At 35.8% G+C, this 27,195-nt stretch overlaps 1 protein-coding gene across 1 annotated transcript; it reads right to left on the minus strand.

The window, feature by feature from the left end:
• Positions 1 to 4,143: 4,143 nt before the first annotated feature.
• LOC135674142 (probable protein S-acyltransferase 22) lies at positions 4,144 to 27,195 on the minus strand. Its single transcript, XM_065183648.1, has 9 exons — positions 27,018 to 27,195; positions 26,778 to 26,891; positions 24,815 to 25,204; positions 23,632 to 23,700; positions 23,477 to 23,548; positions 23,139 to 23,267; positions 22,952 to 23,032; positions 22,495 to 22,683; positions 4,144 to 5,308 (listed from the first exon to the last, which is right to left on the minus strand). The coding sequence occupies exons 1-9, from the start codon at positions 27,057 to 27,059 to the stop codon at positions 4,526 to 4,528; spliced, it is 1,869 nt and encodes a 622-aa protein (XP_065039720.1). The 5' UTR covers positions 27,060 to 27,195; the 3' UTR covers positions 4,144 to 4,525.

A 27,195-nucleotide genomic window follows, 5' to 3' on the forward strand; every position in this document is an offset into this window, starting at 1 on the left:
CACTGCCTGGGCTCAGTCTCCGAGCGAGACTAGGCGGTGCAACTGCCCCAGTCAGGCGGTGGCACCATCTGGGCTCAGTCTCTGAGCGAGACTTGGCGGTGCAACCACCCCTATCAGGCGGTGGCACCGCCTAGAGACTTAGTCTCCGAGCTGCCAGGTGGTTGTACCGCCCTAGTCAAGAGGTAGTACCGTCAGGACCCCGAAAATCCGAGAAAAGATATTTTTGAGCTCCAAATTCAAACCAGTTTGGGGCCTATATATACCCCACCCTTTCCTGCATGAAAGGGCAAAACTCCAATCTTACTCTGTGATTGTTAGAGCTCAAAAGTGTTGTAAAAGCTAGAAGTTCTTCTCCCTCTTTTCTTCCAAGTTTTGATTTCTCAAGAGAGGAGAAATTTTTTTGCAAGGGTTGTCTCCTAAACCCGTCAAAAGGAGTGAAACTGTAAAAGGGTGGTTGGCCTTCGCCTATTGAAGGAAGGCCTCTAGTGGACGTCGGTGACCTCGTTGGTGGAGGAAGCCAAAAGTGGATGTAAGTCAAGATTGACCGAACCACTCTAAATCTCAGTTTGTATTTACTTTGAGAATCTTATCTTTACTGCAAACCTCCTTAGTAGCTTACTATCTTCTGCTCATTTACGAATGTGTTTCATAGTTAAGTATTTTTCGAATCGGCGTTAAGACGGAAATCAGTTTTATCATACGAACATCATATTTCAGTTTGCGCTTACATTCTGATTTCCATCATAACTGTAAACTACCTTTATATCTTTGCTTTAACTACATCTCGCTTGATCACAAGTTAAAGTGATTTACGAATCAACTTTCATACCGAAATTGCTTTTATCGTACGAACGCAGTTTTAATCGTCGAAAGTTTTCCGCTGCACTAATTCACACACCCCCCCCCCCCTTCTTAGTACTCTTGATCCTAACAATCGATACTTTTAAAAGACATAGATAGAGAAAATCGTTAAGAAGATTATTAAAGCAAGGGTCATAAAGGCTAGTGTTAATCCATACTCTCTCCAATATTATTAGTAAGGAAGAAGGATGGTTTTTAACGGATGTTTGTAGATTTTTGTAGATTATTGAGCACTTAATAATATTACAATAAAAGACAAGTATCTTATTCTAGTGATGGATAAGTTATTTGACGAATTGGGAGGTGCATAAGTTTTCACTAAACTAAATTTACGGTCTAGCTATCACCAAATTCATCTACATGAAGACGACATTTAGAAAACTACTTTAGAATGCATGATGGCCACTATGAATTTTTGGTAATACCTTTTGGGTTAACCAATACGCTGTCTACTTTTCATAGTTTGATGAATGATATCTTTCAAGTTCATCTTCATAAATTTGTTTTGATATCCTTTTATGATATTATGATATATATCCATCTTTATAAAATCATTTATGACATTTGTAGATTATCTTTATCCTTCTTCATGAGCATTATCCTTTTATTAAGAAACCAAAATGTAGCTTTCGAAATCTAAGGTGGAGTATTTTGGCCATGTTATTTCTTGATAGGGTGTTGCAATTGATCCTTCCAAAATCCAAACAATAAAAGATTGGCTAATTCCAAAATCAATTAAGGCTCTAAAGGGATTCTTGGGACTCATTAGTTATTATCAAAAATTTATGGAGAACTATGGCAAAATCAATGCTCCTTTGACATCACTTTTGAAGAAAAATATATTTAAGTGGACAGAAGAAGTTACTCAAGTTTTTAGTTCTCTAAAGTATGCAATGACTGCTACGCTAGTTTTTGCTTTACTAGATTTTAATAAATTATTCATGATTAAATATGATACTTTTAGAGTGGGTATTGGAGCTGTATTAATGCAAGAGGGTCGTCCAATTAGTTATACCAGTAATGCACTTTCCTTATCTCATTTGAGTTTATTTGTTTATGAAAAGGAGATTTAGCCATTGTTCATGCAAATACTAATTGGAGGCCTAACTTAATTGATTGATTATTTCAAATATGCACCGATTACAAAAGCTTGAAATATTTTCATGAGCAAAATGTTTCTTCTTTAGAGCAGTAAAAATGGGTCACTAAGCTATTGGGTTTTGATTACGAGATTATTTATAAGAAGGGGAGTGAGAATTTAATTGTAGATGTACTTCTCACCTTCCAGAACAAGCTGAACTAGTAGCTATTTCTATTTCTAATTGTGAAATGCTAAATAGGGGTAGAAAAAGATCCAACTTCTATTTCTAATTATAGTTGAGATCTTGTAGATTTGTGCTATAGGGGTAGAAAATTATCTCGACACTAAATTATTTTTGCCAAAATATAATTTTGAAAGAGTTTCATTCATCAATAACTGCGGGTTATTATGGATTTCTTCATATATATACAAACACATTTGTCACGCTACAAAGGTAAAACCATCATCTTTGTAGTTATGGATCATCTTACAAAATATACTTATTTTTGTGCTATATAATATCCTTATACTATTGCAAGTGTTGCTTGTACTTTTGTTAAAAATATAATAAAGTTATAGAGAATTCTACGTTCTACTGTTAGTGATTGAGATAGAAGTTTTTATTAGCACCTTATGAAAGGAGATCTTTTGTTTGTAAGGTATCCAATTGAATATAAGTACTACTTATCACATGCAAATAGATGAGCAGATTGAAGTGGTGAACAAATGTCTAAAAAATATCTCAGATGTTTTACCAATGATAAATCAATGAAATGGATGAAATTACTTCTTGGGCAGAATGGTGGTATAATATCACTTGTTACTCTTCTACTAAAATGACTCATTTTGAAACAGTTTATGATCGACCTCCTCTCACAATTTTAAAATATATGCTTGGTTCTTCTAAGATTAATCAAGTATATAAGGAATTACTTGATAGGGGTAAGATTATTGAACTTTTAAGAGATAATATCGCAGTCTCACAAGCTAGAATGAAGTAACAAGTTGATAAGCATTCTAGTGAGCGGGAGTTTATGGTAGGCGATTAGGTTTTTCTTTGACTTCAGCCTTACATACAAACTTCTATAAAGGTCTGATCTTTTATAAAGCTATTTCCTCAATTCCTTGGGCCTTATAAGGTATTGGAATGTACTAGCCCAGTCGCTTATCATTTGGACTTGCTAGCAAACTCTAAGATACATCTAGTTTTTTATGTTTCATATCTTAAAAAGAAGTTAGTTGAGGATGATGTGGTGCAACACCATTTGACAAATATTTCTTCTACTGATAAGGTTCAAATCCTACCTCAAATCATACTTGATCAACATGTTATGGTACATCATAGATATTTTATCATTGAAGTGCTTGTTGAATGGGCCAACTTACCAATTGAAGATGCCACTTTGGAGTCTTACAAAGAATTAGAGGAAAAGTTTTCAGAATTCGTTATTGCTTAGCGTTGAAGGTAAGACTGTTTTGGAGAGACAAGAAATAGGAGTCCTTAATTTTAGGAATTTGATATTAATTTATATTTTTCTATTTAGTTTTTGAGTTTTTCCTAATTATATTAGGACTAGTAAATTAGGAATTGCTATTTTTATTTTTTGTTAAAAATTCTAATCCTAGTTGACCATGGATTAAATAACTATATATATATATATATATATATATATATAATATGGCATGTAATATGAAAAGAATACAAAAGAAAAAAGGTATGACATGTGATAAATTTGATCTTGCTATTGTTATGTGATATACATATTTTTTATTAAAATATTAATATTTATTGTAAGCATACCTATGCTATTTGTTAACACTCTTGTTAATATGTAAATCTTTTTGGTTGATATTTTACTCATGCATGACATATATCCTTATAATTGTTGATATTGATTTAGTATATTGTTACTTTTTTTGAATTCTAAGGTAACGAAGTATCGGGAATAAAAACTATAGCATTATTCAAGATGAAGATAGATTCAGTAATTATTATTATTGAAACATACATATTTATTTTAAATTAAAACAATATGATTATATAAAAATAGATTTTGTTGACTTACAAACTGGTCTTTTCAAGAACCGACATCGTGTTCGAGGTGTGACATCAGAAATAAGAGAAGTGTTTAACAATTTTCGATGATGCTGCAAAGAGAATAATATAATACAAGCCACCCCACAATTCTTAATATCGTGTGTAGTAGAAAAAGAAATTGATAACCTTAAAATGGCATTACAAGATTTCAGAAGTGCTACCACATCAGTCAAGCTTAGTATGTCAATTCAAAGATAATAAACATGCCAAATTAGGGTAGATACAATAATAGAACTGAGACCAGAGAAACTGGTGAATATGTTGAAGCATGATAGCTGATAATAACACGTGTCGAGGTGGCACCATTACATTCCAAGCAATAGTTGCAAGTCACAGCATCAAAATATCTCTTGTAAGAGAGATCAGCTTCCGATCATTTCCATCCATTGTTGGAACTCCACTCAATAACACATTTTCTATGGGGAAATTCAATCGGTCTGCCGGGAAGTCGAGCCTTTGCATCAAGTATCTGATCTCGTGTTGCATTACTGTGGTCTAGTGTATAGTTGCGAGCTTGCGGAGGATGAGGCCTTCAGATCATCCACTATCTGACTATGTTCAGAGCCAAGGACAATGCTAGCCCAGTTGGATGACCTGTGGACTATCCTTGACGGAATCCGGTCGCTGTCTTCACCACCAGATGCTTCGTACCCATCACTGGTTGATCTTGAGCGCTGAATCCCCCTAGGTGGGATAATGCCTGGGTTGGAAATGGAATTAAGACCTCGTGCTTCCTCGGTTCCCGAAGAGGAAATGCGAAATGGATGTAGATCAGGTGAGTCCAAACTACTATCAGGAGAAGAAGCAATAACTCTAGCTGATGGCATCGGCCTGTTAGGCCAAAAAGCACTACGGGCTTCAAGCTGCAGGGGTGCTAAACTGGTGGATGTTTTAGGAACAAGGTCGCTGACATTACCGTCGGTTGCACTAGCAGAAACTTTTGCAAGAGGTTCGATAGGAAGGTCAACTGGAATCCTTCCTCTTTTGTTCGTCCGACTAGGGTTATCAGGCCTCAGGACAATTCTGCCAATATTGTTCTCTGCGTCTTGCCCCTGCAGAACTTCTCGTCTAACAATTGGCTGCAGGATTTTGGATTTCTTCCTTGCCTCCGCAGCAGCTTTTGAAACTTCTTCGGCATTAAGATGAGCAAGGGTCCATGGACTAATTTTGACAGTTCCAGCATTCCTTTTCTTGACTTGTTCCTCTGGCATCATCTTCTTGCTTGTGTAATTTGCAGATGTGCCAATCTTTGGGGGTACAACATCAAACTGGGAGAAAAAAATGGAACCCTTTTCATCAACCCAAATAAGCATGACAAGAAAGCAAAATAGAAAACACAAGAAGCCCATCCTACCGCTAGGTTACTTTGTATGTTGTAAAAATGTTACACAGTTCACTTAATTTTGGGCCTAAATATGGGTAAGACTACCATGAGTGAACAAAAAAAACAAATTACATCACAGTGATTCCATATATGTATGCAATAACAAGCAAGCATGAGGATCCAATAAGTTATCTATAATTAAGGGGATTCAAAAGCATCTTAGGTGATGGAGAACCATCTAATTTTATAAAGGATTTCAGAAAAGTTGATTCTAGGCAAAGAAATCAATAAAAAGTCATCAATTAGTTGGCCTAGAAATTCTAAGAGTTTTGTGAAAATTTAAAAACAAAATCTTTTGGTCTTTCTAGGGACTCCTTTTGTATTAAGTGTACTCTTGTATTAAGTGCACTCATTTACTATTTAGATATCCTAAAAGTCACATTTTGTTTTATTTTATTATTATTTTTTGGATAACTTTCAAGCGTTCAAATTTTAGTGGTACTGTTGTTGTAGCTAAAAAAATGAGAAAGTGTGATAAATAGACAAAAAAAAAGAGAAAATGGGGGGAGAAAAGATAAAAACCATGATCGAATAAAATAGACAAGACCATTGCATCAGTCGAGGATAAATTTTACTGGCCTTCTTTAAAGCGAGATGTTACTCAAGTGGTATCGCAATTTCACACCTGTCAAGTTACCAAAATTTGCAAACACAATAATGGCCTATACCCATTCCGTATTCACCATGACAAAATGTGAGTTTAGATTTTATTCTTGGACTTCGCGAAACAACCTATGGCAATGACTCTATTTTGGTTATTGTTGATCGATTTTAAAAAATGACCATTTTATCCCATGTAATAAGTCTGACGATGCCTCACACATTGCTAAATTGTTCTTTCGATAAATGATTAAATTACATGGCTTGCCCCTTAACCATAGTGTCTGATAGGGATGTGAAATTTATTAGCTACTTTTGAAAATTTTTATGGAACCTATTTAGCACAACATTGAAGTTCTCTTCAACCTTTCACGCCTAAACTGATGGTCAAACTAGCACTTAACTTTACCCAATGCATAATTTGTGTATAATAACTCAATCAATCACTCCACCGGAAAAAGCACATTTCAAACTGTCCTTGGCTATACTCCTCGCACCCCCATTGACCTTGTAGCCTTTCTACTTATTTATCGTGCCTCAGAACTAACTCACTCCTTCGATCAACATATTCATAACTTACATGCTAAAATAGGACATAAAATTATCCTAAAGTAATGAAAGTTGCAAATTTGTTGCCAATGCACCTTGTAGAAGTCAAGAGTTTTAAGTTAGCGATTATGTCTTGGTTCACATTTGTCCTGAGAGATTCCTTAAAAACTCATTCAAAAGGTTATATGCTCAAGCTATTGGTCCTTTTCCCATTATCTAAAAACAAGGATCTAATGCATATATGCTCAATTTGCCTTCTAGCTTAAATATTAATCATTTAATCTAGTTTTCAATGTAGAGGATTTAATGTCATATCATGGTACTTTTAAGCCTCCTCTATCTACTAGTGTTCCTGTAGGTGACAATCCTCCCAAAGTATCGATTCTCTCACAACACAAGGATAACGTAGAGGCCATTCTTGATGACCGCCTTATCATGTCTGCTACTAGCATTACTCAATACTTTATTGTCAAGTGGCATGATTGTCCAGCTTTCGATACCACTTGGATTACCTTGGAGGAACTTTGTGAGTTTACACCAGACTTATTGGACTAGTACCTTGTAGATCACTCTCCAAGGTCGAGTTCTTTTCTACGGGGGAAGAATGATGAAGAGCTATCTAGTTTTACAAAGAATTTTAGAAAAGTTTATTCTTGGGAAAGAAATCAACAAAAAGTCATCAATTAGTTGGCCTAAAAATTCTAAGAGTTATGTTGAAAATTTAAAAAAATCTCTTGGTCTTCCTAGGCATTCCCTTTGTATTAGGTGCACTCTTGTATTAAGTGCAGTCATTTACTATTTAGATATCCAAAAAGTCACATTTTGGATTTCTAAAACGTTTATTAATTCCCTAGGAGATTACTCTTAGGAATTATGGTCTTCATTAATTATATCAAGGCTCCTAAACCCTTATAGATAGTGGAGCTTGTCAATTGATCAATATTTCAGATTTGAATGAAAAGAATTCCATCTTCTCTCTTATCTCACACTTCTCTTTCTTTCTCTTCCCATTTCTCTCTACTTCCCTAATCTATTCTACATCATTAGGATTTGGTCCTAAAGAGAAGGTAATATGACAATCACAGGAGATTGTATTTTTTCCTTATTACATTGCAAAAGCCAACAAATTCAATAAAGTAGATAACTGCTCAGGAATTTGAACGAGCAGCTTTGCTTCTTATGTTAGCTGTACTAACTATCAACAAAACCATATATATCTGGCATTTAAAAGAAATATTTTTGGCCTACTGGACTGTTGTCTAGTCAAGAAAGGTATGTGACCATAACATACCTTCTTTGTTCAGTTCCTGCTAGGTCACTTTGACATCACAAGAACATATGGTTGTGGACAATTCCACTTGCAATTCAGCCAAGAGGGAGGGATAGGAATTCTTTTTCTTAGGTGATGTGTTTTGCATTAATAGGCATGTTACCATTATTATAAGAGTTGTTTTGTTTAGTAATTTGCTTATTAATGCTTAGAGCCTTTGAAATTGGAATTGCTTCTTACAGCAAAATTTACATTCCGTTTCCTTCTAGGATCTTCTTAAACTCAAAAAGTGTTTCTAGAATATGGTTCCATGTCACTTGAGCTCAAACTGCAATCTGTAGAGCAGCTTTTGGCGTAACTAGCCGTTTAGGTTAGGCTAATCCCTCTCCTGCCTAAATTGTCATTGACTAGGAATCCGGAGGGGTTTTAGTTCCTCAATCACTTACTAAGTTTTAACAAATTTCTTAAGAGAGCTTTCTCAAGTTTGATTTACTTTATAGCCCATCCCATTTTTATGGGAGAGACTTGGAAGAGAATGATAATTTTGTTTTAACATGTTTCAATTGTGTTTGTGAGACTATGCGACCCTATTTAATTAGATAAGATATTTTATAGATCTGATTGGATTTTGATTATGATTATTGGCTAACAGAAAAAAAGTTCACTCATGGTAAGATTCTCTAGGAGATGATCTTGATGGGAGGGATTCTCTTATTTTTTTTATCATAAACCCTCTACTCTCGCCTATAAATAAACAGGACCTTGTAGGGACTACACACGATACGAGATCTATTCATAGCCTTCCTAAGTCCCTATTTCATCACTTATAGTGGTCCTATAAAGGATACGAAGAAAAAAGACGAGTCTAGTTATCCTTGCAGATTGACATCGCTATATCCTTTAGATTTGACAATGGTGCATTTGCATATAAGATAAAAGGTTTTCAAAATGACATCGAAAGGTATATAATCCTGATCTTAATCTATCATTATGGCATTAAGTTTTTTCATATAACAGTAGCATAATTATAGGCTTTATGCTTACAATTGGTATCAGAGTTTATCGTTTTGAAATCAAATAATGTAGATCAGATTTGTTTAGTATTTAGATCTGTTTATTAGCACTCTTCGCATTCAAAAAGGTGTTGTTTAGTTTTGAGTGTAAAATGCTTAAACAATCTGTCTATGTTTTCAATCAGCATTCATATATTGTTTGTCTTGTCCGATCTTTGAATCTATTCCTTAGTGCTCCTCGTCTGCTTGCGAGCGATGTAATGCAGGTGGAACCACGACAGAGTGCCCGTACTTATTTGGCAGGCTACTGCCGTGTTAAAACTCTAGCTAGGAGAGTCCTAATTGAGAGGGACATTCTGTTAGGACTCTAGCTATGAGAGTCCTAATTGAGAGGGACATTCATGTAAGAGGTTTTTTCTTAGAGAAGAATTAGGAGTTGTAAGGGAATAGGAGTCTTGAGTTGGAGTCCTATTAGGAGTTGGTTAGAAGTAAGAGTCTTAAGTAGGAGTCCTATTAGGAGTTAGGGTTTAGAAGCCCTATATATAGCCATGTATTCCTCCTCTTTTCATAAGCAATAGATGAATCTTTTCTGCAGCTTTTGAGCAGCAACTTGGAGGGAGGAACCCTTATAGAGTTCCAAGGAGGCTGATCCCCTAAAGAGATCAACCCCAAGTTTAGAATCTGCAAGAGTTCTAACACCTGGTATCAGAGCAGCGTTCTTGGTGTCTCGCTGCCCTTCCATAGCCATCCATCAACCCTCACAACCGCCCAAAGCAATTCCCACAATTGCTTAAAAGATTGTCGCCAAATTCCACCGTCATCTCCACCACCGCAGATCATCCTTTGATCTCCCCGTGAATTACAACAGGTTCTGGTTTCCTACCTTACTGCTGTTGCAATTTAGTTATCCCTATTCGAAAATCCAAAAAAAAAAAAAATTCGTTCCTATATTGCTGCAAATTTTCATCGTAAGTTGCTGAAATTTTTTGACGAGAATTCTGCTATCGCAACTTACACCAATTTTCTTGTTGTTACTGTCGAAATTTTCTTGATTAAATTGGACATCCTTGCTGTCATATAAACTGAGATATTGCTGTTAATTCCCTCCTCAAATCTCTCAAATTTTTTGTGGAGATTTCGTCGAGAAACCGTTGTTTCTTCGACGATAATTCTGCTCTTACAAGACAACACAATTCTGCAACAAACTTTCACTGATTTCTATCAAACCTATACATGCCTTTAACCCGTCAACAAAAGAGAGATCTTAACATCACAGATTTGGTGTCATATACTATGGCATCTAAGGAAACAATCAATGCTAAATTTGAAGCCTTTGAGGCACGAATGAAGGATAAGATTTGGACTCTCCTTACCGAATTCAGTTTGGGCCGACCACTAAGCCCGAAGAAATCACATCAAGGAGAGAGCTCTAACCAATCACATTATGCCCAAAGAGATGACTTCCAAGAGAGGGGAGGTTCTATGACCGACCCCAACTATTCGCGCATGAGAGTGGACTTCCTTAGATGGGAAGAAGGAGACCCAATTGGTTGGATCTCGCGCGCGGAGCGATATTTTCGGTACCATAAAACTGCGGATGCATCCATGGTGAAAATTGCAGCTATACATCTTGAAGGGGATGCCATACAATGGTTTGACTGGTTTGAACACACTTATGGAGTCCTTTCATGGCGACAATTCAAAGAAGGACTACTGATCCGCTTCGGACCAACTTATTACGAGAACATTGATGGACAACTAGCAAAGATCCGACAAACCTCCACCATTCAGGAGTACCAGACCAGGTTTGAAAGGTTATCTAATCAAACTCATGATTGGTCTGAAAAACAGTTATTGGGGACCTTTATTGAGGGCTTAAAGCCGGAGATCCGGGGAGAAGTTAAGGCGCGACAACCTTACACGCTTATGGCAGCCATCTCTTTCGCACGACTTCAAGAGGAGCGATTGAACCATGAAGCCTAGAGGACTAGGATCACTCCACGACCTACAATACTAAAGCCCTCAGCCCCCCCTACTATCAACCGAGTCCCTGCACCGAAAAGGTTAACAAGAGAAGAACTTCGGGAGCGATCTGCGAAGGGGTTATGTTGGCATTGCGACGAGCCGTGGAGCCGCGAGCATCGCTATAAAAAAGGTAGACTTCTTATGATTGAACCAGTAGAAGAAGAGGTCATTGAACATCTAAAAGAGAGCCTTGAACATGAAGAAGAAGATATGGAAGAAGAGCCACAGCCGACCAACATTACGGTACACGGACTAGCCGGCTACTCAAATCCGCAAACGATGAAAGTTGGAGGCCTTCTTAAACAACAGCCGATCACTGTTCTCATCGACACGGGTAGCATTAATAACTTCCTGAATAGTAAGGTTACTGCTCGGATGACACTGCATATGGAAGGTTGCAGCAAGTTCGATGTAAAGGTTGCCGACGGTAGAATCCTAAAGTGCAACCAAAGATGCCCGCAGGTGAAACTATTACTGCAAGACCAAGAAATTATCACCGATTTCTTCCTCCTACCAATCGATGACTATGAGGCAGTACATGGTATAGAATGGCTAACTACACTAGGTGATGTCTCTTGGAACTTTTTTAAATTAATTATAAAATTCTACTGTAAGGGCAAACAGATCATCCTATGCGGGAAGCGCGGAAGCAACATTACCACTGTTTTGACCCAACGAATAGAGAAAGTTTTACACAAGGTAAATGGTGGCTTTTTGATGCACCTCCAGCAGCAACCAAAGGGGAAGAAAATAGAAATTGAAGATCAAAATCTTACCCAATTGCTTACTGAATTTGCCGACATATTTGCTGAACCGCGCAGACTTCCTCCTTCTCGGCAACATGACCATCGAATTCCAATCCTTCCGGGTAAGCCACCAGCGAACACTCGACCGTACCGATATCCTCGCCTCCAGAAAGATGAAATTGAAAAGATCGTAAAGGAGATGCTTGAAACAGGGGTGATTCGGCCAAGTTGCAGCCCTTATTCCTCACCGGTGCTACTTGTACGCAAGGACGGAACTTGGCGGATGTGCATCGACTACCGAGCTTTAAATGGCATCATCGTCAAGGACAAATACCCAACACCAGTGATGGATGAACTTCTTGATGAATTGAAAGGAGCTCGAGTCTTCACGAAGTTGGACCTCCGATCCGGTTACCACCAAATTCGGGTATGTGACGATGACATTCTAAAAACTGCATTTCACACACATGATGGCCATTATGAATTCTTGGTAATGCCTTTTGGACTCACTAATGCTCCTTCAACCTTTCAAAGTCTCATGAATGATATATTTTGGAGCTTTCTTCGTAAATTTGTACTGGTATTTTTCAATGATATTCTCGTTTACAGCCCTTCTCTTGAGACTCACTTTCAGCATTTACAGATTGTTTTGACGATCCTTCGGAAGAATACTCTTTTTGTTAAGCAACCAAAGTGCAGCTTTCTCCAGCAAAAAGTAGAGTACCTTGGGCATATAATATCAGCAAAAGGAGTGGCGGTAGACCCAACAAAAATTGAGGCAATGCAAGGCTGGCCGAAACCTACAAACGTGAAATTACTACGGGGGTTCCTTGGACTAACGGGCTACTACCAAAAATTTGTTAAGGACTATGGGAAGATTAGTGCACCACTCACTTCTTTACTGAAAAAAGTTGTTTTCCAATGGTCGGACAAAGCCTCTGCTGCCTTCGACAAACTTAAAGCAGCCATGACAACGACGCCGGTGCTTGCGCTACCAGATTTCAATAGACCCTTCATCATTGAGGCTGACACATCTGGAGTCGGAATTGGAGCCGTTCTCATGCAAAATGGTCGACCACTCGCATACACTAGCAAGGCATTATCTCCCTCCCATCAAAACATGTCAGTATATGATAAGGAGATGCTTGCCATTGTACACGCAGTAACGAGGTGGAGACCCTACCTGATTGGCCAGCGATTTTAAATTAAAACTGACCATAAAAGCCTCAAGTACTTTTTGGAGCAAAAGATATCATCCCCTGAGTAACAAAAATGGGTAACCAAACTTCTTGGATTTGATTATGAAATTATTTACAAAAAGGGGAAAGAAAACGTTGTTGTAGATGCACTCTCACGACTACCTGAACAAGCTAAGGTTTCAGCCATCTCCCTTCCTACCACCGGTCTCCTCGAGGACCTTAGGGAAGAATGGAAGAAGGATCCAGAGATCAGCAACATCATAAAAAAATTGGAGGAGGATCCAAGTCCAATAGCCCACTACATCTGGGATTCGAGGAATCTACGCTATAAAGGTCGCATTGTGCTTATACCTGACTCCCCTTGCATCACAATCATCTTGCATTAAATGCATTCCATACCTTCAGCAGGGCACTCTGGATTCCTAAGAACCTATAAAAGAGTGAAGAAAAATTTTTATTGGAGAGGGATGAAAAAAATTATTGCTGAATATGTGGCACAATATGATGTATGTCAACAGCACAAGGGTGAAACTGTGGCAAATCTAGGGAAGCTACAACCACTACCCATACCAGACTCAGTGTGGACTGACATCTCCATGGACTTCATTGAAGGGCTGCCATCTTCCAAAGGTAAAAGCACGATTCTTGTGGTGGTTGATCGACTTACGAAATATACTCATTTTTATGCTGTGAGAAATCCCTACACTGCTACTAGTATTGCCCAGATTTTCATAGAAAATATAGTTAAACTGCATGGGATGCCAAGGTCCATTGTAAGTGATCGTGATAGGATCTTCACTAGTAAATTTTGGACCGAGTTATTTCAGTTACAAGGCACCAAACTCAAGATGAGCACAGCGTATCATCCACAAACTGACGGCCAAACAGAGGTGGTAAATAGGTGCTTAGAGACGTAACTCCGGTGTTTCGCTAGCGACCGACCAAAAGAGTGGGCGAAATGGCTTCCCTGGGCCGAATGGTGGTATAATACTACATATCATTCATCTATAAAATGTGCCCCTTATGAAGCATTGTATGGTTGACCAGCACCTGTGATTCCAAAGTATGTAATTGGCTCGGCCAAGGTAGATCAGGTTGACCAAGAATTGATTGATAGGGACAAACTCTTACAACTGTTAAAAGATAATCTCTCTACCGCTCAAGCCAGAATGAAGCAGCAAGCCGACACACGACGAAGTGAAAGAGAATTTTCAATGGGAGATTGGGTTTATCTTCGCCTACAACCATACAAGCAACTCTCTATCAACACTCGAGCCTCCATGAAGCTATCCTCACGTTTTTATGGGCCCTATCAGATCACAGAGCGTATTGGAGCCGTGGCGTACATACTTAAATTACCTGAGGATGCCAAAATTCATCCTGTCTTCCACGTATCATGCCTAAAGCCCAAGTTGGGAGAACACGAGTCACCCCAGATCCAACTGCCCAATACAACTGAGGATGGAGTTATTCAAGCCCAACCACAAGCCATCCTTGATTGCAGGATCGTGATGCGTTGCCGACATCCCTCTACTGAAGTACTAGTGCATTGGAATAATCTACCACTTGAAGACGCCACATGGGAACCATATGAGGAGCTGAAGACCCGGTTCCCTGAGTTCATGGAATCTCAGCCTTGAGGACAAGGCTGATTTGAAGAGGGCGGGTCTATTAGGACTCTAGCTAGGAGAGTCCTAATTGAGAGGGACATTCATGTAGGAGGTTTTTTCTTAGAGAAGAATTAGGAGTTGTAAGGGAATAGGAGTCTTGAGTTGGAGTCCTATTAGGAGTTGGTTAGAAGTAAGAGTCTTAAGTAGGAGTCCTATTAGGAGTTAGGGTTTAGAAGCCCTATAAATAGCCATGTATTCCTCCTCTTTTCATAAGCAATAGATGAATCTTTTCTACAGCTTTTGAGCAGCAACTTGGAGGGAGGAACCCCTATAGAGTTCCAAGGAGGCCGATCCCCTAAAGAGATCAACCCCAAGTTTAGAATTTGCAAGGGTTCTAACATGCCGACAACAGCTCTGTTAAGGGTAGTAGCCTCCGTTGGTCATCAGCCCTATCACGGAAAATGGCTACGTAGATGGCAATTGTCGCTGCATTGTTGCTGCCTATGTGCAACAACCTAAGCGACATGCCTTGGTCACTAGTGGTTGCACACATAGCGATGCTGCTACGTGCCATAGCAGAGCAAGGCAGTGTGCTACCTTTGACCAATGGCTACAGCGATGCCGCTGTGGCAGCGTCTGTTGGACGCGAATAGCATCTACGAGACGCTGATGGCCATGGTTCAAAGTGGCTCCGTAGCGGCCACAAGGGTCGCTGATTGACTGTGAACATGCGCAGCTAATGAGACTCGCCCAACGGTGATAACCGTGCGCAAGGGAAGGGAGCACCGATAAGGGAGTCACCGATCAGTTATGGAGGGAATTCGAGCCAACGATGCGTAGGCGGTGGACAACCGTGCACCATGGCAACCACATGGCTTACACAGGCTAACAATAGTTGAGAAGGGAATAAAGTTTCACCCATTAAAATTATAGTTTTGAACTTATGAATTCTTTTAATTTCAGTCAATGTCCTCGACAGTTTTGTCTTTAGAAATCAGATATTTGCATTGTATCATGATAAAATTATAATTTTGCCCTTAAAAATTCAAATATTTTTTACTTATGTCATCAACCATAAAATTGATTAATTTGATCGACTTTAATCAAATATTTTGATTGGACTTGATTCTGGCTATATTTTGGTCGCTTGATTGGATTTAGATTTGATCAATCTTGTTTTGATTGAATTTAGAAAAAGTCAAATTTTGATCATTTTTTTTATCTTAATCAACTTTAATTTTAACTGACCTAATTGGGCTGATGTTTAGCCTGCTAGCCAATATTTGGGTAGCCCAATTCTGGGCTTACCCAATTAAAATGGTTGAATAGGTTTCATACGAAATTTAAAAAATATAAATTATGATTTTTTTATACTTTTCTTATATGAAATATTGATAAAATTTTTTATTATGTTAATTAAATCAGTGATTTAAAAAGCACTAGGCGCCAAAAGATACTAAGGTCCAAAAACGCCCGAGGTGCTAAACGATCGCCTAAGCAAAGCGAGACACTAAAATATAAAAATATATAATATAATTAATAAATATAATTATTTAAATAAAAATATGATATTAAATAAATAAAATCTTATAAAATCACAATATCACATTAACAAAAAGTCTCAAAATTCAAAACAATAACAATAATTTCAAATAAATAAAAATTAATAGTATTAAAATTAAAATAATATATTATTAATCTAATAAATAAAAATACTATTACTAGTATACAGTTAGTAGTATAGTGTTAATATACTGTTAACAATATACTACCAAAGTGAGAAAAGTGTGAGTAAGAGGAAGATCGAGGCCGTTGACTGAGAGCAGCGACAACGACAACGAGAGCGACGAGCGATGACAATGGTAGCGATAGCAACGAGCAGTGGCAGTGGGAGCGGTGAGCGATGACAGTGGTAGCGACAATGGGAGTGGCGAGCGATGACAGTGGCAACGACAGCGGCGATAGTGGCAGCAGTAGCAGGAGCGGTGAGCAGCGGGAGCGAGAGTGGTAGTAGCGAGCAACGATAGCGGGAGCGGGAGCAGTGAGCGACAACAGTGACAGCGAGCAGTGGCAGCGAGAGTGACGAGTAGGGTTAAGGGTGGGAAGTCGCAAGAGAAAGGTTGATATCGATGCTTTAGTTGGTTTGATTGAACCAACTAAAGCACCGGAGACTGAACCAGACCTAAAACGCTGGTTCGGTCGCCTGGTTTAACCCGGGCACTCGCTCGAAGCACTTGGTGCTTGGGCTCGGGCGATGGGTCTCTTTGAAGCACACCGCCTAGAAATGAAGGGAGGTGCTCGGGCCTTATCTCGCCTCGCCTGAGCGCCAATTAAAATTACTGAATTAAATTATATTTATATTATTGTATTGGTCTCGTAACCATTAAAATGGCTTAGACCAATAAATTATAAAATTAATTAAAAAATTAGTCATAAATGATAATAAAAATAATAATATTTATAATGATACATATAATTAGGAATTTAAATAATCCCAAAAGAGAATTTACTTCAAATAAGGATAATACTATTTTGGATATCTTTGTAATTTAAGGTTATTTACCCAAAAATAACAATACTATTCTACAAGGATAATATTAGTCCTCCTTAAATAATTTTAAGTAAACATTAGATATGTCAATATTTCATCCAAAGATGAAATATGGATAATATTAATAGTTTATCATATTTTGGATACTCAAAATATTAATGTTGTTTTATATTTTACAATGGTACTACCTTCCGTATACTCTCATGCCTCTAGTATCCCTATACTCTCTAGTATAAATTAATCAGAATTGTTAGAGCATATGTAGTTCACACTAGGTGTATCAGATCTTCACCTAGCATTGCTTGTTGAAAAGCTCACAAACTTAACTGATGGAAGCACAATAAAATATATTAATAAAATAAATGCTTAGGTTAGATCTAATAGGCTCAATCTAATATTTATAAAAATGATAATTGTAAATAACATTAAGACTTCATTACTGCCTATAATTAGAGCACAAAAATATTTGAGGGCTATAGAAGATAGATTTAAATATGCTGATAAGTCAGTGGCTAATACATTAATGAGAGAACTAACTACGGCTCAGTATGATAGCACTTGAGGAATTCAAGATCATGTCCTCAATATAATTGAAAAAACTATAAAACTTAAAACATTAGGTAAGAATGTGGATGAGTCTTTCCTCATTTATAATTATCTTTCTCCTCAAGCTTAGGTCATTCAAGATTAATTACAATATAAATAAGGATAAATGAGACTTGAATAAGCTGACTAGCATATGTGTTCAAGAAGAATTAAAGTTAAGGCATAAAAGATCTCATAATATTCTGTCTATTATTCAAGGAGTTGGTAACAAGAAAAGAAAATTGAAATGTCATCCACCAAATAAATTTGCGGGTTTGAAACTACTAAACAAACTAATAAAAAGAAAACCTTCACAATAAAATGATTCTTTTGTGGCAAGAAATAACATATGAAAAAAGACTACGTTAAATGCAAGACTTGGTTTAAAAAGAAAGGTATAAACTCAACCTTTGTATGTTTCAAATTAAATATTATTAAGATTTCTTCTAATACCTAGTGGATTGATTTTGATACTTCAACTAATATTATCAATAATATACAAGGATTTCTTATAACTCGAAAATCAAAAGAACATAAAAGATTTATTGTTATGGGGAATCATCTTAAAGCAAAAGTGATAGCAATGGGAACTTATCACCTACACCTATAGACAGGTCATCTGATAGATCTTACAAACACATGTTATGTACTATTTCTATAAACTTAATTTCTCTATCTAGAATTAATGAGTTAAGATATTATCTTTCTTTTAGTAATGATAAATTTAATATATTTTATGATTTACTATAATTGGTTATGAAATTATGTGTGATGGTTTATACAGAATTAATTTAAATCTTGAGCTTACAAAGATATTAATAACATTGCAATCATATATTAGATTGAAACGTAGTTTCAATGATAAGAAATCTTCTATAATATGACATAAACGTTTGGGGCATATCTTCAATAAAAGAATTAAAAATTTTGTGAAGAATAATATTTTAGAAAATTTAGGCAGCATTGATTTTGATATTTGCATATATTACATTAAAAGAAAACAAACTAAACACATAAAAAAATACATTATAAGAAGTAAAGAACTCCTTGAGATTATTCATACTGATATTTGCAAATTGCTTCATATTCCCTGTTTTAATGGAGAGAGATATTTCATTACATTTATAGATGACCTGTTAAGATATAACTATGTGTATCTAATACATAATAAGTCTCAAGCTGTTGACGCTCTTGAGGTGTACATAAATGAAGCCAAAAGACAATCAGATAGAGAAGTCAAAATTGTAAGATACGATAAGAGTCGTGAATTTTATGGTAGATATGATGTCAAGTCATAATCTTGGTCCTTTAGATATATTCCTTGAAACGCGGGATATTTGTGCTCAATATGCTTTACTAGGTGTACTACAACAGAATGACATTGCTAAGAGGAAAAATCGTATTTTTATGAACATGATTAGGAGCATGATAAGTTATTCCACTATACCTATTAATATGGGGTGAAGCTCTTATGACAACTATGTATATCTTGAATTGGGTTCCTAGTAAGTCGGTTTCATAACCCAATTTAAGTTATGAACCGATAGAAAACACAATTTGAGATATCTATATATTTGGGATTATTCCACATGGATAAGAGTCTTCAATCCACATAAAAAGAAATTTGATCTAAAAATTATTTTTGGATAATTCATTAGTTACCCAGAAAAATTCAAGAGATACAAAATTTATTACCCTAACCATAATATGGGGATAGTAGGTACTGATTATTTTATATATATGATATATGAGTTGATATTCCTTTATCATTTCCTATTCGAGAGGTTATTATTCCTCAAATCATTATCCACATAATATTCATGTTGCTGCTAATTATTTTGTGGAACAACCATAATTATCAATTTTTAAAAATACTCAAAGGGAAAGCTATTTCTGATGATTATGTTATATATCTAAAAGAATCAAATTATGATATAGGAATAAAAAAGAACCTCTTATCGTTTTCACAAGTCATGGAAAATATCGATCTTGAAAAGTGATACAATGTAATGAAAGAAAAGTTGAAATCGATGGACTAGAAAAGTGTCTAGGAACTAATTAAATTTTTTAATAATTATAAAAGAGTCGATTGGAAATGAGTCTTTAAGACAAAACATGACTCAAAGAGCAATATCAAACGATACAAATCTAGACTTACAGCTAAAAGTTTTCTAAAAAAATACATCAAATATAATGAGTTCTTTTCTCAAATTTCTAAAAATGACTCGTTGAGGATCGTAATGACATTAATAACTCATTATGATCTTAAGTTACATCATATAAATATGAAAAAGATATTTCTAAATCGGGATCTAAATAAGAAAATTCACATGGAATAACCTGAAGGATTCGTAGAAAAGAAAAAGAAATTTTAGGCTTACAAACTTAGGAAATCTATATATGGCCTTAAATAAACTTTCAAACAATGATATATAAAATTTCATGATACCATTATTTCTTTCGAGTTTAAGAAAAATGTTATTGATCAGTGTATGTATCTAGAGGCCAATGGGAGCAAATTTATTATATTGGTCTTATATGTGGATGATATTTTGCTTGTCAACAGTGAGCTTAGATTATTGCACGGAACTATGAAATTTCCTATTAAGAATTTTAAGATGGTTAATATGAATGAGATAGCTTATGTTATTGGCATTGATATATCTATTGATAAATCTCAAATATTGCAAGAACTGTCTCAAAAAGGATATATTGAGCGAGTCTCCAAGAGATTTAGTATGTTGTTTTGTTCACCTAATGATATACCTATTACTAAAGGTAAAAAATTCAGTCAAAGCTAGTGTCCTAAAAATGACTTAGAAAGTAATCAAGTGAAAGATATTCTTTATGCATCCGTAGTTAAAAGTTTATTATAGCTTAAACCAGTACGAGACAAGATATCAATCTTATATTTGAAATGTTGGGCAGACACCAAAGCAACCAGGAATAGAATATTGGAAAGCTGTAAAGTAAGTTATAAGATATTTGTAGGAGATGAAAAACTATATGCTCATATACAAAAGATCAAATTAGCTTAAAGTGATGGGATATTCAGATATTGCTTTTGCAAATTACCTTGATAGTAAGAAGTCCACTTAAGAATTCATATTTATATTAGTTAGAGAGGCAATTTCTTGGAAAAGTACAAAACATTCACTTATTGCATCATCAATAATAGAAGTTGAATTTGAGGCCACAAATTAGGCTTTATGGTTGTGAAATTTCATCTTAGGACTTAGAGTAGTCGATTTAATTGTCAAGTCGCTGAAGATATTTTATGATAACATCGTGACAATTTTCTTCTCTAGCAATGACAAGTACTTTACTTGGTGGTTGGAGAAGGTATTCAGAAACAATAAGTGTCAATTGAGAACCTAAATACCACCTTGATGATAGCTGATCTATTACTAAAGTTTTACAGCCTAAAGTGCCTAAAGAATATTTTCTTAAAATGAGGCTTATAAGCAAGCTATAAAAGATATGGTGATACAAGTTTATGTGAAAATTATTATTGATATTTTTTTTTTCTTAATTAATGTTATTCATTTCTATTATCATGTTTACATTTATATTTATACATATTATAATTGAATATGATAATAGGATTATCTTAACAAGGCAAATTATAGGGGTTGTTATAGATTATATTAAGAAAGACTAACAATGTTATGATACATAAAACGGAGTATGATATCGATAACATATAACCAGTGTTACTCGTATTGGTAGTCAGCCTTAATGCAATATTGTTGTGCTTATTAGACTTATTGGCTTGTTTTAAAATTCATGATCATCCATAAAATACTTTTCAAAATTTTTAAAATACAACTAGGTAAAATTATTTTTAAATAAAATTTTATTTTATTTATTTTGATTTTGAATTTCTTTTATATCTTATCAATTAATGGATCAAGTGGGTGAATGTTAGATTATGTAATCTTATTTAATTAGGTAAGATGTATCATAGATCTGATTAGATTTTGGTTATAATTATCAGTTAATAAAAAGAAAGTCCACTTATGGTAGGATTTCTTAGGAGATGATCTTGATGGGAGGGACTCTCCTACTTTCTTATCCTAGATCTTTTGTTCTCATCTATAAATAGATAGGACTTCGTAGGAACTACACACAATAAAAAATCTATTTTTAACTTTCTTAAGTCCCTATTTCGTCGCTTATAGTGGTCCTGTTAAGGATAGAAAAGAGAAGACGAATCTAGTTATCCTTGTAGATTGGCATCACTGTAGCTTTCGGATTCAACAACAATGCATTTGTAGATTAGATAAAGTTTTTTAAAATGGCATCGAAAGGTACACAATCCTGATCTTAATCTATCTTTATTTGATTTCAATTCTAGCATTAAGTTTTTCCATATTCCATATAATAGTAAAATATTTTCAGTTTTTATGCTTCCAGTATTTACATGTTGATTGTTGATAGTTGAAATCAAGAAAAACATGCAAATTGTTTTTTGGTAAAGACTCACAACTTTGGGATATTATCATTCAAGCACAATCAAACTCAGGATTCAACAATCTTAAATGCAATAAGACAGCAACTAAATTTTCAAGAGACTAGGACTCAAAGCGAGCATGTAAACAAGAATATAAATGTATTTTTTATCAATCAGAAAAAAGAAAGAAAGTGAATTGTATATTTATTTTTGACTAAACACATCAAAACCAGACAGAACAAGAAAACCCACTAAAATAGCTTGACAAGAGTGCTTTTTTGTTTTTTTTTTTAAATGCTTTATCGATCATATTCTAAGTAATAAATGATAAAAAAATTGCTTCACCTAAAATGTCCACAGATGTTAGTCGCTAATAGTGATTCTTCAAATACAGCTTTTTCTTGTCTTATTTGTTCTTAGTTACGTTCTGAGTGTTGTGAAACCTTCAGAAGAAAGATACACGTGGTACCTGATCTTCAAGGAATAGTCTTGGTGGAGTACACCATGCCCCTCGATGAAATGCATTGAAAGAACTGGTGCTGCTTATTCCGGTGAAGGAACTCACTTGAGACATTTGTGGACTTTGTTGTTCATCAACAGCATGTTGTTCCTGCTCCTGCTCCCTCAAAGCTATGATGTAATCATACGTACTGATTCCCTGTGACCACATCCTTGCAAATATTAATTAATATAAGGTAGCCTAAATTGATGACTTTGCAATCAACTACTATTTCTATCATATTCTATATTAAAGATATATTATATTTTGATCACAAATTGTAACAAAGTCAGTTGTGTATTAGATATGAATAGAGCATTGTTAACATGGATGCATCTTAGATGTCAAAACAAAAAAAATGGCATCTTCCTAAAAGCAGTAGAACTATTTTGCTAATAGCAGAAAGAGAGTTTCAGCAATAATTTACCTTTTTTATCAGAAGTATGTGGAAGAAGAAAAGTTGTGCGACTGGTAGAGTGGCAACCATGGCTAAGAAGGTACAGGAAGCCTGCAAATGTAGAGCCACAGTGTCAGATAATTAGGTGAGGTATTGAAGAGTCATTTTCATCACTATCTGTGGGTACATTTATTAAACTCCTACTTCAATAACTCACCACCACCACGATAAATGGTATTAAAGAGAAGCTGCTTCCCAACTTTGAGATGATTTCTGCAGAGAACCGCTTTCGTTCAAGAGAACAGAGTATTAACACGAGGATCCCAATCAACCACTGCAGAATAAGCTGGCCCAAGGTGCACAAAGCATGGAGACCTGACAATAGTCAATCAGCATGAAGAGGACCCAACAAAATGCATGCTATCAGGTCCATGGTTCAGTCTGCAGTTAGTGTCTTCTTAGTAGGCACACTAATAGGACTATCACGTCTGCAGGCATATGATGATGCTCCTTACAAATGTAACCACCTTAGCAAATAAAAGTACTTGCACTTACCAAGAGAAGAGAAGATGCCATGAGGATGAAGAACCTTTTATAGTTTTTTCTTCCTATACAGTTGTTGATCCACTATAAAATAAAGGCAAGATATTAAGAATTGGATATCATCCTCAGAAAGAGAAGCAAGAACTTAGAGGTGTGAACATTCTCACCCTACAATGATGATCGAATCCGTCCACACATTTGTCACAAACTCTACAATGCTTACTATACTTCAACACCTGCAGAACGAGTGGCCCAAGTTATATATAAGAGAGAAGAACAAAACTAATAGAAAGTACATTAGATTATTGTTTTCCTTGAAAAGGTATGTATGAATTCCTAGAAAAATATCTTTTTGGTCTTATCTTTATATCCACAACTTAAATGTGCTTAGTTAAATGCTGCGATGAACAGCCAGAAAAAAATATGCAACTAATCATCTTTTATCCAAATAGTGAACAATTTTTAATTATTACACATTTTTTGTTTCATGCATAGTCCTAATGCCAACAGGAAAATGTGAGGGCTTGCCACCTCACAGTAAATTGCAAAGGATGTGGATGAAAGCTTAGAAAAAAAAGTCAATGAATAGACTGGACACAAAATTTCAAGTACACATACTTGCAACATTAACAATTCAAATCTTAGAGATAACTAAATGCTTTCCTGTCGCCAAAAGTGAGCACTTGAGTCAATGATAGCTGACTGCATAGAACACAGCACATAGTTCTCCCTTTTCTCAACTTAGATTAACACTAAAACCTCCGGGTAAAACAAAATAATGTTTGGTGCTGCCAAGTGCCAACTATAGACGCAATGAAAAGAGGACCCTGGGGGCATAGACAAAACCCACCATTTAGAGAATAACAAAATTGGAAAACAGAATTGAAATATCCTTTATTCAGTTGTTTCCAGCATTACTTAGCTCATCGATAGAAAAGGGATGAACCACAATTCAAAATATAATTTCTCATAATACCTATGGAAAACATATGTTTTTCCTAACAGTAAGTCACACATGATGAAACGGCCAAAGGTGCACATTACTTAAGAGTTAAAGGCACCTTCTGTTTCGCACATGATCAAAGCATAATTAGAAAAACATATCTGACTCAGTTTGTGACTATGTCCTAGAGCATAACTAGATTATATCCACCTTTTTCAATTCAAGGAAATATCCAATATAAAATATTCCAGGAAAAATTACAAATCAAATTAGTTGATTTTGAAGCAGCATGACTTCAGGAGAAGGTCCAAGGAGTAAAATGCAACATGATTGATGACAAAGAACCTATATGGTGAAATAATATAGTATGTTATTATTTTTTGGTATGTTTTTAGTTTTTGGCATACCTCAACATCACACAGACTGCAGTAAAACATGCCTTCCTCACTCAGTTGCTGTTCAGAAGACTGCTCATGTGAATGACACCAATTACATATAAAAGACATTCCACAACAGCTTAAAAATGCTGCCATCCAAGTCATAGTGTAGCCAGGCAATCTCTCACTTTCAGAATGTAATTCATCCCTAGTGGCATCTGAGTTGATGTTCCCATCAAGTTGCATTTCGGCAGTTGTTTCAATGTTTAGTTCCTTTGTTGAGCCTTCTTGCTTAGATACCTCGGCAAGAATCTGTTCTCTGTGATCCTCTAGTTTAAGATGCTTCTTGGATTTGAAAATACCAGGGTCACCAGGATCTGTTGCTGCACAGCACACGTATAAGCAAAAGACGCACATAACCTGACAAGACACACGAAAGACATTAGATTCTGCATGTTGCCACCTGCATCTCTTTTGCAGTGAGATCTTGAAAAAAGAAATACGAAGTTAAATACTTCTCAAATTGTGTATGTGCATCATTTCTTGAATAGAACAGTTGTGGTCTAGCAGAATATTCACAATTTAAAAATGTGGGCTTATCATTTTTACACATCATAGATAATGACTTTTTCAAAGAATATATGTTGTCTGTGGAAGGGTATGAAACAGTATTTAATCAGAAATTTTCTTACTTTGCTAGAAATATTACACAAGTTTCACACCATTGAACATAATCCAAAGTGACTAAGAAATGAAACCAATTCACATCAATCTATCTTGTTGATAGCAGGGATTCTAGAGCATATGCAGTAAGTGCAAATGCCGCACATGCTATCATATATATTCTCTTCAAATTTATTGTCTGTTTACTTGATGCCTTATGCAATTTTAGGTGCATCCTTCAAAGCTATCCAGAATGAACAGATCAAGTACATTTGTCTTTTAAATGCTTGATCTGCACAGCACAAGAGGGAAGCAAGAATGAGAGTATTGATGGACCTAGCAATCAAGTTATAGGAAACTTGAAGATTTTTTTTACAAAAGTGAAGTTTAATATATTAATATATTTAGAGGTAAGGAAACTTTATGGCCGCATAATTGACCCTCCCTAGATCCCGCATTAGTAGGAGCCTTGTGCATTAGGCATGCCCTTCTAATAGATGTTTAGTTCATGAGATCCAAAATTCTTCCATACACCATAATCTACCTTTAGCAGCTTGATTACTCTGCTTGATCCTACCTTGCAAAGACAGGATGCAAAAAAGGCATCATGCTAGACAACATATATTCTGTGCCTTCATTGATTATCTTACCATTATAGTCATGGTTCTTCCTGTCAAATCAATGGTTCTAGAGTCTAAAATGACCTCTCGTATTAGTCAAAGTGCATATATATGTAAGTTGGAGAATTAATCAGCTAGAGTATATACATTTACTCATTTACTGGTTATCAGAAACTTCCCTGACATTTATGACATGAATCATGGATACCTATCCCAGTAATTTTTATAAACTTGGAAAGACATTATCAGTTTTTTATCACTAGAGTAAGACCCATCTTATTGGAACAGTTACACAGATCTTTCCCTGTCGCTCAACCCTAATCAGTTAAAAACACTAGAGCAATTTAACAATCAATGCAAGTTGCAATGGTACATTGAAATTGTAGTTTAGAGAAGAATCTAAAGGATATCCACTTGTTTTTATTTTCCTAATCAGGTATTGAATTCTTTTGAAAAATGAATGGACATTGCAGAATCCAGGATTGCAGATGCATTTCAAACGTTTATGAAGAAACTTAGAAGAGGCAAAACAAATATTAAACAAATAAGACCGACATTGTGCTAAAAAGTAATTGGAATGATACAAATCTGATGGAAATAACAAGCCACCAAGAACTGGACAGAGAAATGCACAAGATGAGACATTTATAAAAGAGAAATGAAAATCACAGGAGGAAACAATTCAGAATGGTGTTACCAAAATGGATTACCAGGGGAGTGTAAAGCCCCATTATCACATACTGAAACAGCTTCTTTCCAACAAATGGGACGAAGAACACATAGAAAGCAAACCCCAGTGCAAGAAAAACGGCTATTGCTACCACCTGCCCTCAGTAAAGCGAAAAAAAATAAGGATCGGTTAGGCACCTTTTAAACATAAGCAAAAGAAATCTAGCCAAACCCATAGAAGCAAAGGAAGAAGTAAAGAAGTAAAAAATAAAGGAAGATACCTGAAGAGGATGGTAAGGAAGTTGCCACCCATGCTTCCTCATTTTTCCAGATCCTGATCGATGGGAGAAATACCAAGCTGAGAGATGGCTTAAGATTTAGATTTGAAGAAGCCAAAGTCCAACTTGAACCCACACAAGAAAGAAAGAAAAAGAGAGAGAGAGAGATGTCCTCTTCTCC

The sequence above is a fragment of the Musa acuminata genome, chromosome BXJ1-5 (assembly GCF_036884655.1).
Source record: "Musa acuminata AAA Group cultivar baxijiao chromosome BXJ1-5, Cavendish_Baxijiao_AAA, whole genome shotgun sequence".
Lineage (NCBI taxonomy): Eukaryota > Viridiplantae > Streptophyta > Magnoliopsida > Zingiberales > Musaceae > Musa > Musa acuminata.